Source organism: Gopherus evgoodei, chromosome 3 (genome assembly GCF_007399415.2).
Source record: "Gopherus evgoodei ecotype Sinaloan lineage chromosome 3, rGopEvg1_v1.p, whole genome shotgun sequence".
NCBI lineage: Eukaryota > Metazoa > Chordata > Testudines > Testudinidae > Gopherus > Gopherus evgoodei.
Window position 1 is genome coordinate 14,402,175 of NC_044324.1, and position 23,374 is coordinate 14,425,548.

Consider the following 23,374-nt stretch of genomic DNA (forward strand, 5'->3'; position numbering starts at 1 on the left):
TAGAAGACAGTGAGGGTCACTAGAGAACTCACACACTATGTAAAGGGATACTACTCTGCACTACAGCCTCTGACAGCACCCTGAGCCATTGGTTAGCACCGACTCAAGTGCCTGCTACGAAATCACCTTAACCGCAGCATCATGGCGCTTTGGTGTATCATAGATTCCAAGGTCAGAAGGGACCAGTTTGATCATCTAATAGTCTGACCTCCATTACAGGACAGGCCAGAGACCTGCTCCAGAAATTTAACAATTGTCAGCGATGGAGAATCCACCACTGCCCTTGGTAAATTGTTCCAGTGGCTAATCACCTTCACTCTCAAAAATAGATGCCTTATTTCCAGTCTGAGTTTGTCTAGCTTCAGCTTCCAGCCATTGGCTCGTGTGATACCTTTCTTTGCTAGATTGAAGAGCCCATTGTGAAATATTTTTTCCATATTTACGGACTGTGATCAAGTCTTAACCTTCTCTTTGTTAAGCTGAATAGATGGAGCTCTTTGAGCCCATTAAGTCAGGTTTTCTAATCCTTCCGTCACTCTCCTGGCTCATCTCTGAACCCTCTCCAATTTATCAACATCTTTCTTGAATGGTGGGCACCAGAACTGGATGCAGTATTTCAGCAGAAGTCACAACAATGCAAAATAACCTCTCTGTTCCTACTCGAGATCCCCCTGTTTATGCATCCCAGGATCACATTAGCTCTTTTGGCCACAGCATCACCCTGTAAAAGCAGCAAAGAATCCTGTGGCACCTTATAGACTAACAGACGTTTTGGATCATGAGCTTTCGTGGGTGAATACCCACTTCCTCAGATGCATGTAGTGGAAATTTCCAGGGCAGGTATATATATGCTAGCAAGCAAGCTAGAGATAACGAGGTCAGTTCAATCAGGGAGGATGAGGCCCTGTTCTAGCAGTTGAGATGTGAAAACCAAGAGAGGAGAAACTGGTTCTGTAGTTGGCAAGCCATTCACAGTCTTTGTTCAATCCTGAGCTGATGGTGTCAAATTTGCAGATGAACTGAATCTCAGCAGCTTCTCTTTGAAGTCTGGTCCTGAAGTTTTTTTGCTGCAGGATGGCCACCTTAAGGTCTGCTATAGTGTGGCCATGGAGGTTGAAGTGCTCTCCTACAGGTTTTTGTATATTGCCATTCCTAATGTCTGATTTGTGTCCATTTATCCTTTTCCGTAGAGACTGTCCAGTTTGGCCAATGTACATAGCAGAGGGGCATTGCTGGCATATGATGGCGTATATTACATTGGTGGATGTGCAGGTGAATGAACCAGTGATGGTTTTGCTGATCTGGTTAGGTCCTGTGATGGTGTTGCTGGTGTAGATATGTGGGCAGAGTTGGCATCGAGGTTTGTTGCATGGATTGGTTTCTGAGCTAGAGTTATTATGGTGCGGTGTGCAGTTACTGGTGAGAATATGTTTCAGGTTGGCAGGTTGTCTGTGGGCAAGGACTGGCCTGCCACCCAAGGCCTGTGAAAGTGTGGGATCATTGTCCAGGATGGGTTATAGATCCTTGATGATGCGTTGAAGGGGTTTTAGCTGGGGGCTGTATGTGATGGCCAGTGGAGTCCTGTTGGTTTCTTTCTTGGGTTTGTCTTGCAGTAGGAGGCTTCTGGGTACACATCTGGCTCTGTTAATCTGTTTCCTTATTTCCTCGTGCGGGTATTGTAGTTTTGAGAATGCTTGGTGGAGATTTTGTAGGTGTTGGTCTCTGTCTGAGGGGTTAGAGCAGATGCGGTTGTACCTCAGTGCTTGGCTGTAGACAATGGATCGTGTGATGTGTCCGGGATGGAAGCTGGAGGCATGAAGGTAGGCATAGCGGTCGGTAGGTTTTCGATATAGGGTGGTGTTAATGTGACCATCACTTATTTGCACCGTGGTGTCAAGAAAGTGGACCTCCCGTGTAGATTGGTCCAGGCTGACGTTGATGGTGGGTTGGAAGCTGTTGAAATCGTGTGGAATTTTTCCAGAGTCTCCTTCCCATGGGTCCAGATGATGAAGATGTCATCAATGTAGCGTAGGTAGAGAAGGGTCGTGAGTGGACGAGAGCTGAGGAAGCGTTGTTCCAGGTCGGCCATAAAGATATTGGCATATTGTGGGGCCATGCGGGTGCCCATAGCAGTGTCACTGATCTGGAGATATATAATGTCATCAAATTTGAAATAGTTGTGTGTAAGTATAAAAGCACAGAGCTCAGTTGTGCTGTGGCATCATCAGGGATAGTGTTCCTGACAGCTTGTATTCCATCTGTGTGTGGGATGTTTGTGTAGAGAGCCTCTACATCCATGGTGGCTAGGATGGAGTTTTCTGGGAGGTGACCAATGCATTGTAGTTTCCTCAGGAAATCAGTGGTGTCACGGAGATAGCTGGGAGTGCTGGTGGCATAGGGTCTGAGTAGAGAGTCCATATATCCAGACAGTCCTTCAGTGAGAGTGCCAATGCCCCAGATGATGGGGCGTCCAGGATTTCCAGGTTTGTGGATCTTGGATAGTAGATAGAATAACCCTGGTCGGGGCTCTAGGGATATGTTGATTTCTTCTGGTGTTAGTGTAGGGAGTGTCCTGAGTAGATGCTGTAGTTTTTTAGTGTATTCCTCAGTGGGATCTGAGGGAAGTGGCCTGTAGAATTTGGTATTGGAGAGTTGTCTGGCAGCCTCCTTTTGGTAGTCAGACCTGTTCATGATGACAACGGCACCTCCTTTATCAGCCTCTTTGATGATAATGTCAGGGTGGTTTCTGAGGCTGTGGATGGCATTGCGTTCTGCATGACTTAGGTTGTGAGGCAAGCGATGTTGTTGTTCCACGATTTCTGCCTGTGCATGCCGGTGGAAGCATTCAATGTATAAGTCCAGACTGTCATTTCGACCCTCAGGAGGAGTCCATGTGGAGTTCTTCTTCTTGTGCTGTTGGTGGGAGGGGACCTGTGTATCAGTGCACTGTTCAGTGTTGTCCTAGAATTATTCTTTGAGTCAGAGACGGCGAAAGTAGGCTTCCAGATCGCCACAGAACTGTATCATGTTGGTGGGGGTGGCAGAGCAGAAAGAGAGTCCCCGAGATAGGACAGACTTTTCTTCTGGGCTGAGTGTGTAGTTGGATAGATTGACGATATTGCTGGGTGGATTAGGGGTACCACGGTTGTGGCCCCATGTGGCAGGTAGGAGTTTAGACAGCTTACAGTCCTTTTTCCTTTGTAGAGAGGTGAAGTGAGTAATGTAGATCTCCTGCCTTATTCTAGTGAAGTCCGTTTGTATAGAAGTTTGGTTATTAATGAGAGTCTCCAGGTTGGAGAGCTCTTTTTTGATGTTTTCCTGTTTGCTGCATAGGATGCTGATCAGGTGGTTCCTCAGTTTTTTTGCATCACCCCAGGAGTTCATGTTCAGATGATTATCCACCATGAACCCTAAATCTTTTTCTGAGTCACTGCTTCCCAGGACAGAGTCCCCGATCATGGAAGTATGGCATGCAGTCTTTGTTCCTAGATGGACATATTTACATTTGACTATATTAAAACGCATGTTATTTGCTTGCTCCCAGCTTACAGATCCGAATTGCTCTGAATCAGTGACCTGTCCTCTTCATTACTTACCATGCCTCCAATGTTGAGTACTCGGAAAACTTTATCAGCGGAGATTTTATGTTTTCTTCCTGGTCGCTGATAAAAATGTGAAATAGCCTAGGGACCTGACTAGAAACACACCCCTTCCATGAGGATTCCCTCTTTACATGACATTTTGAGAGCCAGCAATTAGTCAGCTTTTAATCCATTTAAACTTGAGAATTGGTGTGGCGCTCAGATGTCATGCATTTGAGCAGGCCTTCCTCTTGTGACTGCCTCCAACAACTGCTAATTCCAGGCTGTAGAATTATGACTTTATCTCAAGCGGTGGAGGCAGAAGGTTTTGGGTTCCATCCCTGTTGTTGACCAGCTGGAATGTGCCTCTGCTTGGTTGTATCAGCACATGGCTGGGTGTCTGCTGCTTCCTAAACCTTCCATGCAGTGAAGTTTAGGTGCCCAGGAGTGAGTTGTTTCAGGCCAGGGTTGTCTGTTAGGAATAAGTATTTTGAGCAGATTCCAAATGCTACGTGAAGGGCTGGACTCTCCTCTCACACCCTGGTGCCATTCCATGGTCTGCCCAGGTGCTGCTCCTCCCCCACATCACTGTGACTGCGATCAGCATCAGGCTCAGAGAGCTGCTGACCCAAGCGGCTGTGAGCTGTGAAGCTGGCAGCCTGCGTACCTTGGGGGAGCTCACCCTGGGGCTGTTTGCCACGGCGTATGGGCTCACAGGGAGTATGTTGCAGAGGATGCAGTGGGGTTAATTTGATCATTCTCGGCTGCTGAGGTTTTAATGAGGATGATTTTCTCGGTGATTCAACAATCCAGATACAGTTAGGAAATAACAGGGAGGTGCTAAGCTGGGCAGGACTCTTCCATGTTAAGGAAACAGCTGGCTCTGGCTACTGAGGCTGGGCTTTCATGCCTAGGACACAGGATCAAACCCCACCCAAGATAGTAGTGACCCAAATACCTTACCCTCAGTTGGCTGTGGAATGGGCTGGATAGTCTTAATCTAGTTTCTATTGCACATGTGTCTATAATACACAAACCCCCATCACACCTGGCCCCCTTGTGAGCTAAGCAGAGAAGCCACTGATTGAATGAGTCTGGAGAATTAGCTCCAATTCACCCCTAGAGGGGTCTCTCCAAGTCATAACAGAAGGAGCCTTGCCTCTGTCTTTGGGATTTGCACTTTGCCTATCAGTCTAGCACCTGGGCACCCCTCCTTTTGTCTAACCAGGTGCTATCATGTGGCAGCAATAACTGCGTGGAGTATGTGGGTCACTGGGCTGAATGCAACATGTCACACCCAAAATGTCAACCGGATTTGAAAATAGACGCGCTAATTTCAGCTCAAACTAGCTCCTTATGGCAAAAAAACAAAACAAAAAACTGCAGGAGAAGCTGGATGCCAGGAGCTGCTTTCATGCACATGTCCAGTCTGGTCCCTGATGTCTCTGTGATGGAAATCTGCTAGTATAGTCACCTTATATTACGATTATTTGCAGCGTCCGAAGGTGAGCGAAGCACTTCTCAGGGCAGATACAGTGCACATGCTCCTTGCACCCAAGAGCTCACAGTCTGATTTCACACATGACTTGGTCCAGAGAGGCTGTGTGGTTTAGTGGCTAGGCCACTGGACTGGGAACCAGGACATGTGGGTTCTGTTTCTGGCTCAGCCACTGATGTGGTATGAAGCAAATCCCTTCTGCCACCTCTTGTCTCTTCAGACTATAAGCTCTTGGGAGCAGGCATTGTCTTTCACTAAGCATTTGTATAGCGCCTACCACAACAAAGCACTGATTTTGGAGTGCAAATAATAATACTAGGGACTGAAACTTTCTCCAGAGGAAAGCGATAGAAGCCCCATTACTGGAGACATTTAAAACTGGACTGGGCAAAGGACCATAGGGAGAAGCTGTGCTGTTGCCCCTGCGAGATGGCCTATTCCAGGAGTGACCAAATAGTGACACAACCCCGGTTCCCGAGAATCTCTGACAGAAGTGAATCTGCCTGATCTGGATGCATTGCCTGTGCTGAGGACCTGAGCTGTCTATGTGTGGAGGCAGAGCTTGTAACCTCTGAACGCTCCATGGTTCCCTGCACTGAGGACCTTCCCTGTGCACCAGGTGCCTGTAGAGATTGCTTTGGCCACTCAGTCAGAGTCCGGGGCTTGGCAGCATCCTCAATAGTCAAGTACATGTGTCCCGTGTGCTGGCTGTTCAGTCCCTGGTAGTATGTGGCAGAGGCTCCAAGGTCTTACGTGTTTTGGTTATGCTCCTGTTAGCTGTACCTGGATTGGCCATGACTGGTTCTGGGCAGTTCTCTGAATTTCCCGTCTGGTCGACTGCGGGGAGAAAGGGAGGGGATGCTTTCCTGGGTGACACTATGTAACTGCTCTCCTCTGTTTTGCATGGCGGTGCAGTTGGCTCCTGCCCATCTCTGCACCATCAGCTGGACTCAGAAACTCTCTACTGGGTCCCACTGCTGCTGTGATGACCCTTTGAACGGAGCTCAGGCTGAGATGCTCCCCGATATCCTCTGTTGCGGGTGAGATGAGTAGAGCTACTATCATCAGCAGGCAGGGGTGCGGGCTGCAGAATGTGGCCAATATTCAGATGACGCAGTTAGCTATTCAATCCACCCATCCCTACTGAAGGGTCCGTTGGTCTGATCGGTTATAGCACACATTTCCAGCATCTATCAGTTGGGTTGGTTGACTGAGCGCCCAGCGTTGCACAGTTGGTCACGTTCATCCCAGGTGAGGATACATTTAGCTCAGTACTCAAATGTCTCAAATACTTATACATATCGGGGGCCATTGTGCTAGGTTCCCTAATCAGAGACAGCCCTGGCCCTGAACAGCTTACAGTCTAAACAAAGAAAGCATGGGTGAAATGAAGTGTATTATCGCCATTTCACAGGTGAGTTACTTAGGCACGGAGAGATAATGGGTCTGTCTACACTGCACATTACACCTGGGTTCTGATTCAGTCTTGAGTCCAAGCCCCGCTTCCATCCAAACATAAATCAGTCTACCTTGGGTCAGTAAGCACTCAGCTCCTAGGCTCCTGCTAGGGGGATGGGTCAGATCCCAAGCTCTCTCCTCCTGCAGAGTGGACACAGCTCAAGACACAGACCCGAGGCAGAAGGTCTGTGTAGTGCAGTGTGGACACATTAGCAAGGCTATGAGACCCAGGTATACAATGCAGTGTGGATGCTCAAGCCCAGGGTAGGAAACCCCAAGTCCACAAGCCAGGGTCCCACAGACCCAGTGTAGACATACCCTAAGTGACTCGACCGAGGTCACACCATGAGTCAGTGTCAGAGCTCTGAGTCTAATGCCTGTGCCATGAAACCATCCTTCTTAATTTTAAGGCTTTAAATTAAACCGCAAGCTTTTGAGGCCGGAACTATCATTTTATTCAACATGTGTACAGTGGGGCCTTGGTCCCTGACAGGTGCCTTTAGACACCACTGTAATGATACCAGCAAAATATTAATAACAGCATTGCTGATGAGTCATAAAACGCCCCCATCCACCAACCACAAATCCCAAAGCAATCAATTCTTCATCAGATGACAGCTCCTCCTCCACCCCCCCGTCAAAGTGCCAAATCTTTGTGTCTTGTAACCCATCCTGACGGAGACTAAACCCATCTTCCTCTAGCCCGTGGCTTCCTCCATGGTTCAGTGAGGGAAGTTCCTGCGTTTCTGTAGCATGCGCCGAGGGTTAGGTTGGCTGGAAAGCTGTTTGTGACCATGGTTTGTCCTGTTTCTTCCCTCTTGCCTGCCAGAAATGGCTCCCTTAGTGGCGGAAATGTAAACCTGCCCAAATGTCTGGCGCTCTTTGGAGTTCCTACCCCGAGGGCTGAGCACGAGTGGGATTCTGGCTTTGAAATTGCATCCGATGTCCCTGAGCGGGAGATTACTGTCAGGAGGCTGTTTATACTCACATTAGCCAGGGGCTGCATGACATGCCCCAAACCAGCGCGCAGCTCGGGAGATAACACATTGCCCCTTTGTCCAGCCTGGCGATGAACCTGGGCTAAAAGGAGCTTGTGGCTTCAGTTCATTTCCCCCTGTCTGCTAGGGCATGTCACAAAATGAGCCCCCAAGCAAGGCAGGGTGGGGTTCCTGCTAGTCACCACACCTTGTAATGTGGTACTTAGGGGTGAGATCTCTGGGGCAGGGACCTCGGGCCAGATCCTGGCTCCTGCTGCTTTGCATGCATGTGGCAACACAAAAACATCCAGAAGGCTGGCTCAGCCTGAGATTTGCTACTGGGTGTGGAAATCTCCAGGTGGCCAAGGGCCAGGAGTAGCCTGGATCCAGGGTGGCTTATGCCATGAACCTTCAGTACCTGAGCTAAAGGACGAAGTTTGTTGGGCTGGAGGCAGTAGTGGACACATATGAACCAACCGCTAGAGAGGGACAGAGGGTGGGGGGTTGCCATTCATTGCAGCAGGAGCAAGTGAGGGGCAGGGGTCTCACCAGACTAGCCGCTGAATCAGGAGTTTGGGATTTGGCCTGCGGGTGCGGACGGGGGTAGCGTACAGTGCCAACATCATGAGGGGAAAGCAGCAGGGGCTGGACAGTGTGTGTGGGACAGAGAATGCTGCCTTGTGAAGGGGAGTTTTTATGCTGCTGTGTGTTAAGCAGTGAAGCCTGGTTTGTCTCCAGTTCCCCTAGACACACACTCTTCCCACTGCCCTGCTCATTTTCACTGCGTCAGCGGGGTCTAGTCTTTAGTGGACAGAGCACTGCACTGGGGCTCAGGAGACCTTGGATCTATTCCTGACTGTGAGTGGCCTGTTGGCTCTCCTTGGGCAAGTCGCGTCTCTGTTCTGGGCCTCAGTTTCCCTATGTGTAAAATGGAGATAATGATGCTGACCTCCTTTGTAAAGCATGTTGTCAGATGCTACCGGTGTGGATTGTGATAGTGTGTCCCACACTGCTATGTATATGAGAAGTAAAACAAATTTGGAGTAGAGACACTACCACTGAGGCCTTTATATATAAATATATTGTAATTAGTTACTACACAGAACTGTCCATTCATATTATAGGTTACCCTTGCTGCTGGTCGTCACCCTTGGCAGGAAACAGAAGTGGGTAGCTTCTCTGTTCCATTGATTGATGTAGATTCGGTTGTTTTTTATGGATGCTGTCTTCCGGATACCTACTGAATGGACAGTAACCAATTTATCAAATATTGCTGTGTCAGGATTTAATATTAGTACCCAGACACTGAACAAGATTGTTTTGAATACCTCAGCTAAGGTGCCTCAGTTAAGATGCAGTGTCACTGACCCAAATTATGACTAGTACTAAAAGGGAATTTGTTTACCCAATTTGTAGTTACTGTGTAACTTAATTTCTTTACCAGTTTGTTTTTTCCTTGCCTTCATGGTGTTTGCTGCTATTCGTTTGTTGATTTTTACCTGTGTGTTGGTTAAACAGTTTAGCAAGGTTATACACATTGTACATATTGTACAGCAATAATACAATACCGCAATAATACAGCAGTACAATGATAATACAGTAGTACAGCAAGAATACAGTTGTTTTTATCCAGTAACCAAGTTGAAATTAAATGACAGTTTTCCTGGTCCAGCTAGTGGTTTTTAGCTGATTGTTAACTTAATTGTCCATATATGGTAGATAGCGGTGTATTTGACCAGTCTCTTATTTATAAAGCACTTCATTTTTCTTTTCTTGATGCTTGGAGGTTTCTTCACTGTATACTGATATTATCTGGTGTCTTCAGGGTGTGATATTTTCTGGCATCTTTCGTCTGTGGGATGCAACTTAAACAACTTTTGTTAGTTAACAGTAAAGGGTTTTTTTGTTAGTTTGTTCGTTCGTTTTCAGTAACCCAAACTTAATCCACAGTTTTAACTTAGTTTGTTTACAATGTAATAGGGACCAAGTCTTTTATAACAAAACCTATACTTTTGCAATTGTTGTCTAGACATTCATTTTCATTTGGGGTGCATTACTAATATTTCATACTAAATGTAATGCTTAACGGCTGAAATAAATGCTCACAATCTTCCATGAGAAGGTGTATTGTTTTCCGTTGCTGAACACTTTGTTACAGCAAAAGAGTTAGTAACATAATTTTAACAAGCTTTTAGAGTTAATTTGCTTGTGATACCAATTTCACTTTTGTTAACTGTTTAGAAGCACACACTTTAACAACCACTTAACATAACATAAGAAAAGTGTATAAAATTAAACCAACTATAAAATTAAACCAAAATAAATTTTAAATACAGATACATGCAAATACTTTGAGGGTATTTGAGGGTATACTTTCATGATGCTCTGCCATGTTTGGGAGCCAAAGGTGGAAACCTGTTGAAATTGTTTGGTTAGCTTTATGCATAAATTGTTATTTTAAAACATTTTGGTTATGACATTCTTATAACTATATTTAAAAATGCAAACAAGTTTATAAAAAGCCCAAACAAGAAATTAACATTTTGTTAATATTATCTTTAACTTAATGTTGAGGTTTCCCCTTACATTTTTTCTTTGAATAACAAATTTAAAAAATAACTTAAAAAACAAAACCACGATTGATAAAAGAGAATTCTTTTTGTTTGCAATTGCATTATTTGTTGAGGCAGAAATATATGTACATATATTTGTAACTGAAACCTTTTTGAACTTTGCACAAAATATTAGTGTAATAATACTATGATTATACCCCAACCATGATTTTAAAATAGTGTGGTACCACATCTCATATATTTTTTAAAAAAGGGTATAAAATTGACTTTTGTTGCTACAAAATAAAAATAATGTAAAAAAATAGTTACGTGACACACACAGCATAGACACAAGACACACACATGACATACAGGACAAACTTACAATTAAAAACAAATGGCGCCAGAATTCTATTCATAACTATTCAAAGTAACACAACCAAAAATAAAAAGTAAAAAGGTTTAAACATTTGAATAAACAAGTTATTACCTTATGTAAAACTTGTAACATAAATTGATAAAAAAATATTAATATTTGCCAAATATATTGTATTAATTTGGTAACAACAAATTTTGCATTACTTTATATTTAACATTATTTTATAACTCTGCTATATGGAAATAAGAAAAGCCCATGTTTCAAATATTAGTTAGTGGTTAGGATTAGAAGCAGAGTGTGCATTTCTGTTGGGTGGCAACCATATCTTCAAAAAAGTTAGGAATAATTCCAGCTGTTGCATTCCTGAAGGGTTAAAATAAGTAATTTACTGAATTTAAAGTCTTTACCTTGTTTTCTTTTTGTTTCTTGTTTTGTTCTGTTTTCAATTGCTTTATCTTTTGGAGGTTTCTATAAAAACTATAACTTTTAACTTTTAAAACAAAGAGAGAGCAGAAGTGAGGAGAAGCGGGGGAAAAGTGGGGGTGGAGGGAAGAGCAACCTAGGAAGGTAGCGAGACCTGAGCCAAGAGAGATTAACTCTAGATTAACTCTATCAAGGCATTGACAGCAGCAGCAAGTTTAGCAATCTGGGAAAACATATAAAGGACAAAACTTAACTGGTGTGTAAAAATATTTGAGAAAGAAGGTTCTATATTTAGATACGAGCGCGGAGTATGGTTCCACCGGTCGAAGCAATTGGGAACCTGCACAGTTGAGAATTGTGCCCCTGGTTTTTATCCTGGCTCTGAGAGGAGATTGGGGGTAGTTACCTGCTCTTGTAAAACCTGAATTTGTTCCCCCAGTGTCTGTTGCTTTTGTGTGCACGCCAAATGGATAGTGGGAGTGCCCTTTTTTGCTGCAGTTAACTGTTTCTGGGCAGCTCCATGTGTTAATGCATCAATTCTAGGTGTTAACCGGCTTCATTTCAGTTTTTTACTTTGAAATTCTTTTTTATTCACTTCCTTGCGATTGAGTCGCAGCTCCTGTCTCCTAATGTGCTCTGTGAACTGTTCCATTTTTTCCTTCATTTGATTTACCAATTCAATGAGAGCATTGTTTGTTACTCTTTCCTTCTGTGCACTTACTTGTCCCGTTCTGACAGGCAGCGGTCTAGGTTCCAGTTTAAGTTTAACTAGAACCTGGCTTTTATCATAAGGTGATGGTTGCAATGCAGTGGACCCCATTTCATCTTTTAATTTTTCTAGGGCCATCTTTTTCCACTTCTGTCCCCTTTCTTCAGGCACCGTAACAGCACCTGAAGTGCGTTGAACACCAGGGGATGGCACTTTTTGCTTCTGCAGGTTTTCTACAGCAGTCTCCAGTTTTTTCTTTTCCTGCTTTACTTGCTCAAGCATATCATGAGTCCGGACCGCCTGTTGCCCTGCTAAAAGAGCTTGGGCTTTCCAGTGCTCGACTGCCCGGGTTGCCTCTTCTACTTCCCCTGTTTTTTCCATTACTTGTTTGGCCAGCATGCTGGCATGCTGTTTAAGCCATCTCACTGCCATAGACAGTAGTTGCAAAATTCTTGCTTTTTCACTTTTATTACTATTTTTCATAGCCTTGGTTTCTACCATTGCTCTACATATGCCAGTCCATGTTTCCCCATTCTTCAATTCATATGGACCCCCTTACTGGCAATTCAGCGGGTCCATGAGTTATCAAACTCCATGGAGATCAAAAGGGAGGGGATAAAGGGGTTCCCTAGCTTGAGGTTTTCTGCCATGTTAGATTGCAATTCTTACAGCGGACAGCTCGCTTACTCACCAGATCAGCGGTCGGGGTTACCAGTGTTGTCAGATGCTACCGGTGTGGTGCTCTGCTCTGTTCAATGTTGACATCACTCGGCTGCCTGCGTGTGTTCCCTCTGTGTGCTGTCCCAGCTCTGCGCAGATAGCTGACACAGCAGACCCAAAGAGAACCCCCAATGACCACAGACTCTAGTAAGGTATGAAGGCACGTCGGTCAGGTTTATTGTCGAAGAGAAACACAGTCTCCAGCTCCCTGGCAAACGTAGTCCACGGTGCTGCTAAGGTGCAGCTAGCCAGTACTTATGTGCTCCCTGGCAATGGACTCAGCTCAGTCAGTGGCGGGACTTTCCACTGCCCCCTCGGCTGGACAAAGACACTGCCCCAGGGATGCATTCTTATAGACAGGTACAAACAAGTTACTCATCACTCCTGACGTATTGAGGTGCAACCTCGCTACATAGTAAGGTGCCATCTCTCACCTTGTACATGTTGGTTCGAACAAAACAACTCTATCCATCATATTACCCTTTTGCCCCTGTCATTGGGATGGGTTAGCCTGTTCCTTGTTATCTGTGTGGAGTGTACAAGCATGTGAATGTTCTGGTCTCTAGTGTTCAGTACCTTTTAGGTCTGTCTCTTTCTGCAGCATCAGCCCTTTCCTTGCCAGCTTCTGTGAGCAGGGCCTGCCTCTAGCTCACAGCTTCACTTTCCTTTATGTTAGCAAAGTCTTGACCATTACTTTAGTTCAGGCCTTAGGCCTCATACCAGGCCTCTGATACTAAGGTTTATATCTCAGGGTCTCCTCTTACTACAAAGCACATTGAGATCTGCCGCTGAAAAGTGCTAGGGGGTATATTATTATTATGGGTCTTTATCACAGAAGCAGATTGGCACAACTGGCCCTTGCCACAAGCCACACAGCCCGTCCCAGAGGTACAGCTAATCACAGCTGCTTGGGCTGGCTTGACCTGTGTGAGTGCAGGATTCCAGCCAATTGTATAATCGAACCCTGGGGATTTCTGTTGTGGCTACGAGTCTAAATGAATCCACTTGGCTGGCAGCCCTATCCTGGAACTTGCTGAGGATACGGGGCTTTGCTTTGATCTGCCCTGAGCTCTGATTATCCTCTTCCTCTTCCCTCCACCTCAGGAACGGCTGATGCTTTCCATCCTGCCCAAGCACGTGGCAGATGAGATGCTAAAGGACATGAAGAAGGACCCGAGCCAGAAAGAGATGCAGCAGTTTAACACCATGTACATGTACCGCCATGAGAATGTCAGGTAAAGGACACGCCTTGCTCCATGGGTGGAGGGTTGATCTCCATGTGAGACATCACTTTTATCATGGTCACCTTGTCAACACTCAATTCAGTGATGTAAAATGTGCATTGGAAGGAATAATATGAATGACCTATGTGCATTTCTGGGGGTTACATTCATTGTAACCACGCAGGGAAAAAAGTCCAGGGCTCAGTGTTACCAAGCGCACAAGATGTCAGGCTGCACAAGGAGTAGGATGAAGGATAAGACCGAGGCTATTTTAATGCCAGTTTGTAAACCAGTGGGGAATGCTCCTCTGCTGCACTGCGGCCGGTTCTGGTCACCCCTCTGCCAAATGGAGACAGAGCAGAAACAGGGAATTCAGAGATGGGCAACAAGATGGGCAGACGTCTGTATGAGGAGTGACGGGAAGGGTTGGGATGGTGTGACTGGGAGAGGAGAGGAGTAAGGAGGGATATGACTGGGGTACGCTGAGCTTGCTGACTGCTCTCTCCAGCCCAGGAAGGACTGAGATCATCACACAGAGAAGCTGGATCAGGCCCTTTCTCTCCAGGCTCCATGGATCCGTGGCACCAAGAATCTTCAGCAAAACTGCAAAATAAACAATTCAGCATAAACCCAACAGCTCAGCCAAGTCCTTTTTCCTGGCCCGACGGCTGTGCCAGAGTCTTACTCCTCCAGGCAGCCCTGCCCCAGTCCTCCTAGAGGCCATCTGCCTGGGAGTCCCCCCACTCCAGGGCCTGCCACCTGCTGCCTGTAGCTCTCCTGCGTCCCTGAACTCTGTCAACTTTATGGGAATCCGGTGTTCATCAGGCAGTTACTGGGGCTCTGCCTCAGAATGGGGCTGGCTGGCCCTAGGCTCCCTGGCCTTTAAAGGGGCAGCCCACCCTGTTACATACATGAAATAATGAATGGGGTGGAGGAGGTATATTGGGCACTCCGTCGTAATGCAAGAACAAAGGGGCATTCAGTGAATTTGAAAGGCAACTGGCTTAAAGCTGATAAAGGAGCTGGCTGTCCTATGGAATGTATAATTAACCAGTGGAACTTACTGCCACAAGGTATCACCGAGAACACAAGCTTAGTAGGATTCCAGAAAAGGCCAAACATTTGAGGACCATGAGAAAATTCACATTTGATAGGATGGGAAAAAAATGTGTAAGCAGGTATATAAACCCTCATGCTTCAGGGCATACACCAACTCCCAAGTGACAGGGTCAGGAAGAACCACCACCCCCCTGAGGTAATTCCATTATCATTCCTGGTGGGGTTTCTTGTATCTTTGTCTGAAGCAGCTGCTGCGGGGCAGTGTCAGAGAGAGGGTAATGGACTAGATGAAGCTGGTCTGATCCAGTAGAGCAGTTCTTATCTTCCTAGGAAAGCCCCAAGATTCCTTGGCATGAGGGGAACAGGGTGGGACATTTCACTGTCAGAAAGCTGTGGAGAATAAACGGCAGGAAAAAATTCAACCTTGGACTGCCTCAAAACTACTAGGTCTTCAGCATCGCTGCTGCCTCTGATTCTGGCTTTCTCCACATGCCTCTGAGTGGCCTGTCATCCATATGGTCCTGCCAATGACCCAGTTACACCAGGCTGGCAGGTCTCCCTGTGGGCAGCTGGATGGCTACAGGAAAAGCAGGGAGGTCTCTGCATTGTTCCTGAGTGGAGGCCGGCTCTGGGCGATAGTTGCATTGGAACAATTTCCCAAGGATCGTAGTGGATTCTCCATCACTGGCAGTCTGTAAACCAGGACTGGCTGTTTTTCTAACAGGTCTCTGGCCTGTGCTACACAGGGGGTCAGACTAGATGATCACTGTGGTCTCCCTTCTGGCTTTGGAATCTGTGAGAACAACTCATGTTTTCTGGCTTGTGTTCTCTTCTTTTCCCAGCATCCTCTTTGCTGACATAGTTGGCTTCACCCAGTTGTCGTCCTCCTGCAGCGCCCATGAGCTGGTGAAGCTGCTGAACGAGCTCTTTGCCCGCTTCGACAAGCTGGCAGCGGTACGTACGCCCACGCAGCGCCTGTCAGTCTGGACGCTCTGGTTCACAACCGGCTCCGGAGAGCCTGGCAGGCTCAGTACACCACAGCAAACGCAAGCCTCTCAGGAGGTCAGAGCGTCTCTACTACCCGAGTCTCCCCTGGGCTCAGCAGGGAGTGGGAATGCTCTGGTGGCAGAGCAAGCCGGCTTCGCTCCTTGCCCACGGGAGGAGCTGTGCTGGTGAGCTCCAGGGGGTCACATCACGTCTGCCCATCCCCGTGCAGAGTGAAGCTCACCAAGACGTAAGGCCTAGGCCTTTCACCTCCTGGTCACCTCAGCCTCCACCTGGCAGTGAGTGAACCTTGCTGCCACGTGATGGCTGTTAGCTGGGTTTGGTGGGTCTCGGCCGAGTTCCCCTGGCCAGGGGTTCGCACAGCAAAAGCTGCCACCACTCTGGACGCCATCAGCCTCCGTGGCGGCGGCCTCTGTGTAAAGGCCAAGGTCTGAATGAGCCTTGGAGACTGAACTCCCCTCTGACTCCTCCAGGGCAAGCGGGAGGCCTGCTGAGTGGAGGGACACCGCGGCTTCTTGGGCATTGTCGGTTTGGGGGAAAAATAGGGGACCTCTGGGCTGTCACTGCAGCCCTGAGACCAAGGAAAGGTTCAGCCTGTGGAGGACTAGCCCCAGACTGAGCGTAAGGAGCAGCCCTGCCCTGCCTGCACAGGGAGAATTGCCCTCCCCGGGGTGCCTGACACCCACAGGTCTCTCCCTCAGTAACACCACACAGACTGCAAAAGGGGCTCCCCCGCCAGTGCAGAGCTGGCATAAGGGTGTCTCACCAGCCCTGCTCCCAGCAGATCAGGGCTATGTCTGGAGTGCAGTGTGCCAGGGCTATTCGCTGTTCCCTAGAGCTGACTGCCCGGAGGCTGCTCTAAGTTATACTGGGGGCTGGGCAGGGCCCTTCATGGCCCCAGAATACAGGGAGTGCACAGGTAGCTAAAAGTTACCGTAGCCCCTCCATCCTTGCCCCCTGAGTGTAACTGAGATTCTAACCCGAAGCCCTGGGCCCTGGCGGGGCTGTTTTTCCAGCAGCACTGACCTGTGCCCTGCTGCCGGGAAAACTGCCTGCCACCCTTGTCCTTGGGGGAGGGAGAGGAATGGAAAATGAGTTTATTTCTGCATGCCCTGGGGATGAGAGTCCTTGGACTCAGGTCAAACCCTGTGCCTGCTGCTGCTGCTGCATGGGAAAGCGCTGTGGGTGTGAAGCAGGGCAAGCAGCAGAGTGGGCAGGGGAGATGGGGAAAGCCATGTTAACCATAAAGGGAGAAACATTTTCATTTCCTGTCAGCCTAGCCGAAACTCTGAGTCAGTACCGGGAAGGGGAGCGAAAGGGGGAACAGGAGAGAGACAGAGGAGGAAGGAGAGTTGGCGAGGTCAGGAACAAAGGAATTCAGAGCGAGGAGAGCGGCGCTGAAAGAGGCAGTGGAAGGGGAAGAAGGGAGAGGAAAACCAGAGACCCAATTTCACCCTTGTGAATCCAGAGTGGCACTTGCCTTTTCTCTGGGGTAACTGAGAGCCGAAGTTTGCCTGCGTAGGTGCTGCACATTGCCCAGAGCACCGCAGTTAATTAGCCCAGCCCCTGCCACGGGGAGCACGGGGAATTCATAACATACTAAAGCCAATCACCATAACCTCATGATGAGCTGAATCAAGTTGGACCAGTGCAGCCTAGGGGCATAGCGCAGGCCTGGGGGTAGGTCAGTGCCTTTCCCAAACGGTGGAGAAGGGCAAGTCATGACCAACATTGCTGACGAGGTAGGATATCAGTATTGCTAACCCCAATTATTCAAAAATCCTGAGTCTGGCTCACCAGAAATCATGCGATTGGCTTTAAACCCATGAGATTGTGTAAAAATAAGAGATTTGGCATTCTTTTTATTTGCCTTCTGCTTTTTGAGCCTTTAGGGTGCCCTGGGGTCACGCTTTGAAGCTGTCTCCACAGCCATGAGGGCTAGAAACTTACTTTTTCTGTAAGAATGAAGGCTGAAATCATCCCACATCCACCTGACTCCAGGAGCTGGGGCTTTAAAGAAAACAATAATTATTATGAAACTCTTGACAAAATCATGAGTCAGCAGCACTAGGATATTCACAGAGCAGCGCTGGACTAATAGGTGGAGAGGGTGGGGCTAGGGTATTTCCTTCAGGATGGAAATGGAAGGATTTGGGTGTACATGAGTGGAGAGACCCTGGCTCCAGGGGCAGCGTGGAAGGAGGTGCAGAGAAGCGAGGTGGTGGAGGTGGCAGACACAAGGGCTGGCAGAGCATAGAAGCTGGAAACGCACAGATGTAGGTAGAAGCCTCTCTCCCAGCCACATGTGGAGGTCACATGTTGTGCTTCCCCCTGCTCTCTCAGAAACACCACCAGCTGCGCATCAAGATCCTCGGAGACTGCTATTACTGTATCTGTGGGCTGCCGGACTACCGCGAGGACCATGCCGTCTGCTCCATCATGATGGGACTGGCCATGGTGGAAGCCATATCGTAAGTGCTGCTCCCTTCGTCCCTTACTCTTCATTCCTGGGATAGATAAGCACTTCCCCAGCCCCGTCGCTTCGCTGTAAATGAGCAGCGCTCATGGGGCTCTTTTAGCCTGTTCTGCGTCATGACTTGGGGTTCACCCATCATGCCTCTTCCCTCCCCATAGCCAGTGCTGTCTGTTATGGTTGCTTTGGGCCGATGGCAGCTTTGTCCCGTTGTGACTTTGGGAGCGCGTGCTTGTGTGTGTTTAGATGTGCAGCCTTCATTTTGCGCTAACAAAGTTTGCTACATGTGATTTCCCTGTTGTGTTTTTTAAAAGATTGAAGAAGGGGTGGGGGAACAAGACTGAATTAAAAATAAGTCCCCTGGCTTTAGTATTGTGGGACTGCACAAGTGTGCAGCACCACAGGGTTTGCATTGGAGTGTGCACGTACACATGAAAACTAGCTGTAGCATATACAGAGCTGCGGTAAGTATGAGATGGGATTTTTAGGAGAAGAGATGGGATTTTCAAAGGCACCTAGAAGATTTAGGTGGCCAAATCCTTTGAAAATCCCAGCCTAGGTAACTCAGGACTCCCTAACCAGTGATTAGGGCGCTAGCCTTAGAGTTGGGAGAGCTGAGTTCAAGTCTCTGCTCTGCCACAACTGCCCTGTATGACTGTGGGCAAGTCACTTACCCGTTCTGTGCCTCAGTTTCCCATCTGTGCGATGGAGTTCATAGCCCAACCTTGCCTTACAAGAGTATTGGAAGGATAAGTACATTGAAAATTGCCAAGTGACCAGACAGGATGGGGCCAGATATATACCTAATATGGAAAAAGTGGTATTTTTACTCCTGTCTTATAATTGAAAAACATCTGAAGAGATTTTTTTGCACCAAAATTCACCTTTGAGCTGAGAGCAGGGATTGAAAATATCAGCCAAAAGAAAGATTTATGAAAGCTTTGAACAAGGGTTAATTGTGAGAGTTATAATGAAAGCTGGTTTGCAATGAGGATCCCTGGGGGCACGTTGCGTAATGGTTAGAGCAGAGGTCTACACATCAGGAGTGCTGGGGTCTGGTCGGGAGTCTCCTGCTAACTCACTGCATGACCTTGGGGAAGTGCCTCTCTGTAAAATGGGATTAATGACAGGTAACATGCTTGAAGGCATCTGAAGTGACATGGGACGTTCCTTTGACATTGAAGACACGTGGGTGTTTTTGATCAGGTTGCCTGATACGCACCACCCAAGGAAGGTGGGTTGTGAGGGTTAGTTCATTGATGACTTTACACCAGAGGAAGATCTGGCCCCTAGTCTGTCTGCACATTAATGTGTCAGCAGGGGCCCGACTCCACTAGACCAGCATCAATCCTCGTGTCTTCGGTGGGGCCTCTCCCGATTGGATCTGTCCCGGTATCTCTGAATGCTGTCGAATGCCCTGCCAGGGTGTGGGGGTGAGGCTCAGCTGGGGGACTTACCTGCTGAGACATGGATCCGGCGACCTCTCTGTGTGACCCCTGCTCTCCCTCTCCCAAAGCTACGTGCGAGAGAAGACCAAAACGGATGTGGACATGCGGGTGGGGGTCCACAGCGGTGCGGTGCTGGGTGGTGTGCTGGGCCAGAAGCGCTGGCAATACGATGTCTGGTCCACAGACGTCACGGTGGCTAACAAGATGGAGGCCGGCGGCATCCCAGGGTGAGTATCTCCAGGTGGACGGACAGCCCAGGCTGAGTCTCGGCAGGGGGGTGGGGAAGCCTGCAGTGGCTAGACAGCATCACGGCCGAAGGGGTGTCGGTCCATCTCCCTCCACTAGCCCTGACATTCACCTTAAACATGCCCTGTGTCTCCACTGCTCCGGCCCTGACGTGGCTTGTTTTGGGGTCCCTCTGGCTAACCTCAGTGATACCAGTGCCGGGGTTTCCCCAGTGCTTCACCGAGGGAGGGAAGAGCATGAGGCCCCATCAGTAAGGCTACGTTTTAGTCATGGGTATTTTTAGTAAAAGTCATGGACAGGTCACAGGCAGTAAACAAAAATTCACGGTCCGTGATCTATGGCTTGTATTACATACCCCTAACTAAACCTTGGGCCGGAAGACGTGGGTGCTCTGAGGGGGCAGTCCATGGGTGCTGGGGGAAGTGGTCTGGGACTCCCGCTGGTGCTGGGGGGTGGGAGGGTTGGCAGGCTCCCTAACTGGCTCCGACCAGCGTGTCCCTGCAGCTCCTAGGGAGAGGGGCGGCCAGGGTCTCCGTGTGCTGCTCCTGCCACGAGTGCTGGCTCTGCAGCTCCCATTGGCCAGGAACCACAGAGCCCCCTGACCCCTGTGCCTAGGAGCTGCAGGGACATGCCGGTCGGAGTCGGGGAGCCCCCCACAGGTAAGTACTGCCCTGCACCCCGAGCCCCTGTCCCCTCCCACACACCCAAACTGCTGCTGCTGCAGAAGTCACAGAGGTCATGGAAAGTCACAGAATCTGTGACTTCAGTGATCTCTGGCAGACATGCAGCCTTACCATAAGGGCACGGTCTGTCTCAGAGTCACTGCATTCCCCTCCCCTCGGTCTTTGTTAATTACAACACTTAACGCTGTGCAGGACTTGGCCCTGCCTCCATTCAACTCCATTGGCTGCACTGCGAGCAGGATCCTGGCCAAAATAGCAGCATCCTGATCCTTTCAGCTCCCTGCAAGCAGGAGCTGCATCTAGGATCCGGCCAGTCCTTGCCCCCTTCGGTCCTAAGCAGTCCCATCTGGTCCAGGGCAGGACTGGTCTCCGTGGCACATCAATAGGGTTTTGTGCTGTCAAGTTTTACATGTCCCAGGTGATGTTCTTCTCCCTTCTCGGTGTGATCTGAGGGAGGGGCCAGGAGCTGGCAGAGACAGAAAAGTGGAGCCTTTCAAGAGGGCAGGCTGGGGGGAGCAGGGCACCTTCCAGAAATCGCAGCCTGCCTTGCCCCCAGCAGCCAAAAGTGGTCGTAATAACCTAGCCAGGCTCCCATGTGGTAAACATCCCAGGGCCACATTTGGAGCCAGTTGAAGTCAATGGGATTAAATTCTGCTAGAGTATTTCCCAGAGCCCTGCAACATGCTATAAACCCTCCAGAGGGGTGGAAAATATTTACCGGAGCTCCGCTCCAGACAGCTCTGGCGGAATTCAAGCCCTGGGAGTCACTCGCACTGCGTTTGTTACAAGGGCGGTCCCTGTGGGCTGGGGGGCGTGGGGGTGTCCCATGGTAACCGGCAGGGCCTGGAGGAGCGGGGAGGTCTCCGGAAGGACAGTGACTCTGGTTTGGAAGCATTTCCTCTGTGGCCGGGGCAAGGAGCAGCCAAGTGCAGCTGGCTGGAAAGCCACGAGGGTAACAAATCTGCTTTCTCCAGCTGGGGTCAGCAGCAGCGCCCTGGATCTGCCTGGGCGGAGATGCCAGGATTGGTTATTAATAACAAGAATAGCCATTTAGAAGGAGCAACTGCCCTGAGGCGCTGGGAAATTGGCGGAGACAGCCAGACGCCTTGGAAGGGACTCTGAGCAAACCTCAGCTTGGAACACACCCCACGTGGGATCCAGATTTGGATTCCCTACCTGGCGGCTGGAGCCAAATGGGGCCTCGTCGCAAATAACCGGGGAGGGTCCTGTGCAGAGGGGTGGGCTGACAGCGCCCCGTGGACAAGGCGGGAGGTGTCCCACGTCCTGGCTCCTGCTGGCTGGCTGATTGCGCCCCACCCATCCCAGCCAGGAGTTGGAAACAGCTTGTCAGCAGGCAGAGTGCTGTGTCCTTAACAGGCCAAGTATCAGAGGGGTAGCCGTGTTAGTCTGGATCTGTAAAAGCAGCAAAGAATCCTGTGGCACCTTATAGACTAACAGATGTTTTGGAGCATGAGCTTTTGTGGGTGAATACCCACTTCCTCAGATGCATGTAGTGGAAATTTCCAGGGGCAGGTATATATATGCTAGCAAGCAAGCTAGAGATAACGAGGTCAGTTCAATCAGGGAGGATGAGGCCCTGTTCTAGCAGTTGAGGTGTGAAAACCAAGAGAGGAGAAACTGGTTCTGTAGTTGGCAAGCCATTCACAGTCTTTGTTCAATCCTGAGCTGATGGTGTCAAATTTGCAGATCACACCTCAACTGCTAGAACAGGGCCTCATCCTCCCTGATTGAACTGACCTCATTATCTCTAGCTTGCTTGCTAGCATATATATACCTGCCCCTGGAAATTTCCACCACATGCATCTGAAGAAGTGGGTATTCACCCATGAAAGCTCATGCTCCAAAAAGTCTGTTAGTCTATAAGGTGCCACAGGATTCTCTGCTGCCTTAACAGGCCAGGCTGTTGTGAGAACACCAGCCCCTTGTTCCCACGTCACTGCTGGTCTCCCAGTCTGCTTCTTCTGCCCCAGCCGCCGACGAGTCAGGTCCCGGCTGCATCTGCCACTGCTCTTCTGCCCACCCCCTACCCAGACATGGGCCTTTGCTCAATCCATTCCCACCTTCCCCATGGAAACCAGTCGCTGCTGGGACCCAGGGTTCTCCCTGGTATGTCAGTCCTGCCTCCTTCCCCAGGGGATGAAGGGAGCGAGGGGCTTTGTGCAGATCCCTCAATACTTTCGCAAAACGTCCTCCCCAAAACCTGCTGAGTTCTGCCCGGGGCTGGCACGAAGGCAGTGGGGTCTTACTGCTGTCTTCTTCCCACCTGGCCCACAGGCGTGTGCACATCTCCCAGAGCACCATGGACTGCTTGAAAGGGGAGTTTGAGGTGGAGCCCGGTGAGGGGGGGACACGGTGCGAGTACCTGAAGGAGAAGGGGATCATCACGTACCTCATCGTGGTGCCCAAGCAGCCCCTCAAGAATGGGATCAATGGAGTGGTGAGTAACCTTCCTCCTCCTCCAGCTCCTTTCATCTCCGCTGTTGCTGTCCCCTGTTCCGTGGCTTGCCCTGGGCTCCGATCTGCGGCTTGCGAAGGCCTGTCTCCATTTCTGCCCTTCTCATGCGTGCCAAGAGGTGTGAACGCTTGGCCCCATCCTCCTGTCTCCTGGCTCCCTATTCCTGTGAGTCTCTGATTCTAAAACCTTCAGCACTCCTGTCCTTTCCTAAAGAGACTTAATCCGTCTCTGCCGCCCGTAACTTCTGCTGCTCCTTAATAACCACCCTACGTCTTCCTCTGCTCCAGTCACTCGCTCCCCTCCAAGACACCCCCTCTTTCCCATGTTGGTAGCCTTGTGGGTGAATCTCACCCCATGCAGCGGGACCAGCATGAGGCCTTGGCAGCATGGCCAGGAAACAGAATGCCGCATCCCGAGTCGTCTCCCCTTCTTACGGCCCTCGGTCCTGGTGGCTGAATTCCCAC

The 23,374-nt window shown here is 49.1% G+C and overlaps 1 protein-coding gene across 3 annotated transcripts in view; it reads left to right on the forward strand.

The window, feature by feature from the left end:
- The window catches only part of ADCY3 (adenylate cyclase 3), a 107,109-nt gene that overhangs the window by 64,163 nt on the left and 19,572 nt on the right, over positions 1–23,374 (forward strand). For all 3 annotated transcript variants that reach the window (XM_030555149.1, XM_030555147.1, XM_030555148.1), the window contains exons 3-7: positions 13,402–13,532; positions 15,422–15,533; positions 17,928–18,055; positions 19,574–19,732; positions 22,730–22,892. In XM_030555149.1, coding sequence (XP_030411009.1) covers positions 13,402–13,532; positions 15,422–15,533; positions 17,928–18,055; positions 19,574–19,732; positions 22,730–22,892 — 693 coding nt within the window. The remainder of the gene's footprint in view (positions 1–13,401; positions 13,533–15,421; positions 15,534–17,927; positions 18,056–19,573; positions 19,733–22,729; positions 22,893–23,374) is intronic.